At 45.3% G+C, this 4874-nt stretch overlaps 1 protein-coding gene across 3 annotated transcripts in view; it reads left to right on the top strand.

Annotated features, from left to right (window-relative positions):
- The window catches only part of sox13 (SRY-box transcription factor 13), a 60787-nt gene that overhangs the window by 55308 nt on the left and 605 nt on the right, over nt 1-4874 (top strand). For all 3 annotated transcript variants that reach the window (XM_019879580.1, XM_019879571.1, XM_019879560.1), the window contains exons 12-13: nt 1111-1327; nt 4538-4874. The exon at nt 4538-4874 is cut by the window's right edge and continues 605 nt beyond it. In XM_019879580.1, coding sequence (XP_019735139.1) covers nt 1111-1327; nt 4538-4829 — 509 coding nt within the window. In that variant the 3' untranslated portion in view covers nt 4830-4874. The remainder of the gene's footprint in view (nt 1-1110; nt 1328-4537) is intronic.

Here is a 4874-nt window from a genome sequence, read left to right as displayed (position 1 = left end):
TGTCAGAGATTTTCTCGGACAAAGTTAAAGAAATGACTCGGCACACAGGAAAATTGTCTTCAATATCGGCGGGAGCGGATCTCTGAGAGCGAACGACGGTAGTTGCTCCAATGATCACACCCTCTCCGCTGGTTCTAACTTTTATTTGAGCGAACGACGGTAGTTGCTCCGATGATCACACACCCGGCTCCCTCTCCGCCGGTTCGAACTTTTGTTGCAAAATACAAGAAAGACACTGCCCCCGAGATTTGCATACCGCGCCCCCCGGTCCGGCCCCTCGGTAGTGATCTGATCTACCCGAATACACAAGTCACAGACTTTGCTGATGACAAATGTCCACCTGGGCGCGACAGCTGTTCCCAAACTGTCTTTTGGTATTCAACAACTCTTTGTTCCCAATTTGTTTATTCCCACTCTGTGATTGAATCTAGCCTTCTTCCATCTGTTCGCCCCCCTTGCTTTGACGTGATTACTCAAGAAAAGGCTCTCCGCCCAAACGGCCGACACCTCTGCGCTATGTCCAGACATGCCCAAATTAACCGAAACTTTAAACATGATACAATTTTGTTCTTAGATTTCTCAATCAGTAATACAATACAATACAGCTTTATTTAAGTAGAGCTTTTATAAGTGCTGCAGCTTGAACAAAGTGCTTTACAGAACATTTAAAATACCACGTCCAAGAAATCAGAATATTGATCGTTATATAAGGCGCATCGGATTATAAGGCACGCTGTCGGCTTCTGAGAAAAGTGAATGTTTTTAGGTGCACCTTATATTGTGGAAAATACGTTAATTGAATACCCTCCCCTGAACATTTATGCCATGTATTCATCAATGGTACAAGATAAACTTGAATCCAACGGTGCTTGCCTCCATTTCAATATTAAGTTCGATGACCAAGCCAAGATTGTGTCCTTTGTGATACCTTGCTGTGTCCAGTGATTTGTAGATATTTTCATATCGTTTCTTTCTTGTGGCGCTAAGGTCAGCTGACAAATGTATGTAAGCAGCCATCCTCCGATTTAAAAGTAAATGTGAACTTGATTTGTGGCAGTCACCCACTCCTACTGACTCTCCTTTCATTTCTGGTTGCGTGTTTGCATTTAGGCTCCAGGTGGAAGTCCATGTCCAACCAGGAGAAGCAGCCTTACTATGAAGAGCAGGCCAGACTCAGCCGGCAGCACCTGGAGCGCTACCCGGACTACAAGTACAAACCTCGGCCCAAACGCACCTGTATTGTGGAGGGACGGCGGCTGAGGGTTGGTGAATACAAAGCCATGATGAAGAGCCGCAGACAGGAACAGAGGACAACATACACCAGGAGGTAGAAATACAGCACCCAAACTTAATGAAATTATTTGTGGTGTCAAATAGCAGTAGCAAGTTGTCACTGTGACTGTTTTGTATGTGACTGGGTGCACAACATTTCTTTGTGATGTCTTGTTCCAGTTGCATGTTCGCCTCACTGTTCCAAGATTCGAGGTTTGGCTTTTCTGTGTGACGCATGCATGTTGACACGGTTAATTTTTATAATATCAGTCAGAATGTTGTAGCGCGAATGCCTTCCGTTCGTTGCATGCCAGCAAGGCCACAGGCTCAAAATTAAGGATGTACAAAGAAGTTATTTGGACACATTTTGTATTTCGCCAACAGACAGGGAAGCACGAACCGCACAAGTCACCCGTAGTATAAATTGTATGTGTGCATATTCCGCCTTAAAAATGTATCTGATTTTGCGCAGTGTCCGTGAGTATGCGGCGCGGACACCCGCAGCGGCTCCTCTTGTTTTATGTTGAGAGGGAAGAAATTTCATCTGTGCTGTACAGCACATTTGACAATAAAGTTGTATTCAAATTCAAAAGTATCTTCCTCACACCCAGTGGAGAATTGTTTATGAAATGAATGCTGAATGGTATCAAAGAGGATGTGAAAGGTGCTTTCTGACAGCAAAGCTGAACAAGCCTGTTTGAGAAACAGCTCTTTTGCTGCAGGAGAGTGGCGTGGAGCCGATGGAAATGACAGTCCGAGAAAGGAGAGCGCTTTGCTCAGTAATCGCTGGTCCCTCACTGACACAAACGTCTCCATTGCGTCTTCAGTCCCATGATGCCACGATATTCTAACCTGTGAGACGTGTTAAAATATGCTCACATAGCAGTAGCTATGTGGTGCACGCCCACCCACTCCCGCAGCTGAAATTGTGTGATGGCACATGACAGTTCAAAAACATCCGTTTTTGTACCATTTTTTTTTTCACCGCATTTTGCTCCAGATTTCCCAATTTAAGAGGCATTGGACTTTGCTGCACTGTAGTCTTCTGGCGTGGATTTGGGTGTGTGCTCACACAACGCCACAGGGCTAAGTCATTAGTAAGAATCTTAAGAGAAATGCCACCCGTCAATTAATGAATCGCTTAGAGTACAATTTCTATCACGTCACAGGAGGAAATGTTGTTCACAACAAGGAAATGTTTGTTTGGCAGGGGTGTCATGATAAAATGTCCTCTCTAAAAAGACAATGGCCTGCATCAAACCTCAAAAATGGTTACTTTTTGTTTTCACTTTTGTTTTGTTAAGTCAAAGGATCAAATTGGTTTCATACGGCATCATACGTAGAAATAATTGTGGTCAGAAGAGCCCTCTCACACCCGTTGGGGCAGCATAAAAGTTCAACGATAGGTTACTTGATGAAATTATAGGGTGGTCTGCGGTTTATCACGGAATTCGTTCCTAACGTGCGATAGTCGAAACATGCATAGTCTCCTTTACCTCTGCTAACACAGTCGTAAAATCGTGACTACAGTGAATATTTGTGTGAAAACAGACGCCTGCTGGCCTAACAAGTTTCAAAAGCACTGACCTACATACACTATACAATCTATAGTCTAATATTTGCTCCATGAAATTGTATAAATGTATTCCCAGCAGTCATAGCGTTTGTCTCGGCTGTATTGGATGCAGTATTGTATGTGTGGACTGTATGCTATATTGGCAATGGGTCTGTTTCTTTTGCCAATCAGGTTTCAGATTCGTTTCAAAGGGCCAGCTTGCTGGCCCAAAATGACGTCAGCATTTTCCCATCTTCTGATAGGTTGGTTGGAGCAAGCCAGGCGAAACGCGCTTGTAGTTTTTATATACCGTATTTTCTACATTATAAGGCGCTTCGGATTATATGGCGCAACTTCAATGAATGGCCTACTTTAAAACTGTTTTCATAAATAGGGCGCACCACATTTAGTGGCTGTGGTTGCACTATGCATCCACTAGATGGTGCTACGCTAAAGGGAATACAATACCATACAATACAATACAGCTTTATTTACATAGAGCAGGGGTGGCCAACCAGTCAGACTAAGAGCCAATTTTTTTGTCTGTTACTGCAAAGAGCCGCACACACACACGCATGCACGCACGCACGCACGCACGCCCGCACACACACACACACACACACACACACACACACACACACACACTTTTGCCCAAAGATCGACTTTTGGAGCACCAACCTCCCACAATCGATCCGATTGCACATGTGCAAGCATATGAACACACACACACACACGCGCACACACGCACACGACCATGCACTCGTGCACGTATGCATGCACGCAATGACGACCAACAGCCTGAGCGCCCGAACATAAATTGAATTGAATTGAATACAACTTTATTGTCAAATGTGCTGTATGTATGTGTAACATACAGCACAGATGAAATTTCTTCCCTCTCAACTTAAAACAAGAGGAGCCGCTGCGGGTGTCCGCGCCGCCAAATGAAACCTAAAGACACAAACACACGAATCTTTTTTTTTCCCCATTTTCTCCTCCCACCGCTCGCGATCAACTTGGGACCAGTCTGCTGGCTCTTGGTCGATTGCGATCGACGTATTGGGCACCCCTGCCTTAAAAACAGAGGTAATTCGCTGACTAGCTTAGCACTTAGCACTTAGCGCCATTGTCTGCGCATGAGCGGTGATTCAGTCATCTGACTGGTTGCCCTCTATGTCAATCAAGTAATGGGATTGGTGGTAGGCTGACGTAGTACGTTCCATGTATTAAGCAACGTTGTTTTAATGGCAGCGCCATCACCGAGGCGTTTTCGACAATTGTGTGAAAGCCCGGGAGCCGCATTGAGCCAGCCAAAGAGCCGCATGCGGCTCGCGAGCCGCGGGTTGGCCACCCCTGACATAGAGGCTTCACAACCGCTGCAGCTGTAACAATGAGAACTGGTCACAAACGCGGACTTGAAACATATCAAGACAAATGGCGTTACAAAACAATAAATGAAAGAGAGAAGTTATGTTACGATTGATTCAACAAAAAGGCACACAAACCTTGTGGGCTGACATCCACAAAGGACTAAATATCTTGCTTGTCTCCTTCCTTCCTTCGTTTGGTCAGTAGTTAACTATGCTTTTGCTATTATCTTCGTTTCAATATGGCTGCGCAGAGCTCACAAAGTAGTAGTTTTTGTTTGTTTGTTTGTTTGTTTATCTTTTACAAATTTTCAAAGAAGTGACATTTTGCTTATCTATTTAGTCCAACAGAACCACAACCCATCCATTACTCGCACAACGATGCTTTGTACCAGACCAGTGGTGGTGGCAGCGCTGTCTCCATGGCATCCATGTCCTTTCACTCCTCCCTTCTGGAGCATTACCTGCCGCAGCCTCCGCCTGCGTCGCATCGAGTCGAGGGCCCGGCCACACCTGCCCCTGTGCCCCGGCTGAGACAGCCGGACAGAGAGCGGCAGCAAGCGCCGTACAGCGAAGGAGAGGAAAGTGACAGAGGGGACAGAAGTGAGGGGGAACTTGTCCTCCTCACCGATTGAAAGGAATACATGAAAATTCCAAATGAACTGGAAATAAAAGAAGGG

This window comes from Hippocampus comes, unplaced genomic scaffold (genome assembly GCF_001891065.2).
Source record: "Hippocampus comes isolate QL1 unplaced genomic scaffold, H_comes_QL1_v1.1 scaffold205, whole genome shotgun sequence".
NCBI lineage: Eukaryota > Metazoa > Chordata > Actinopteri > Syngnathiformes > Syngnathidae > Hippocampus > Hippocampus comes.
This window is presented reverse-complemented; position numbering and strand designations above follow the sequence as displayed.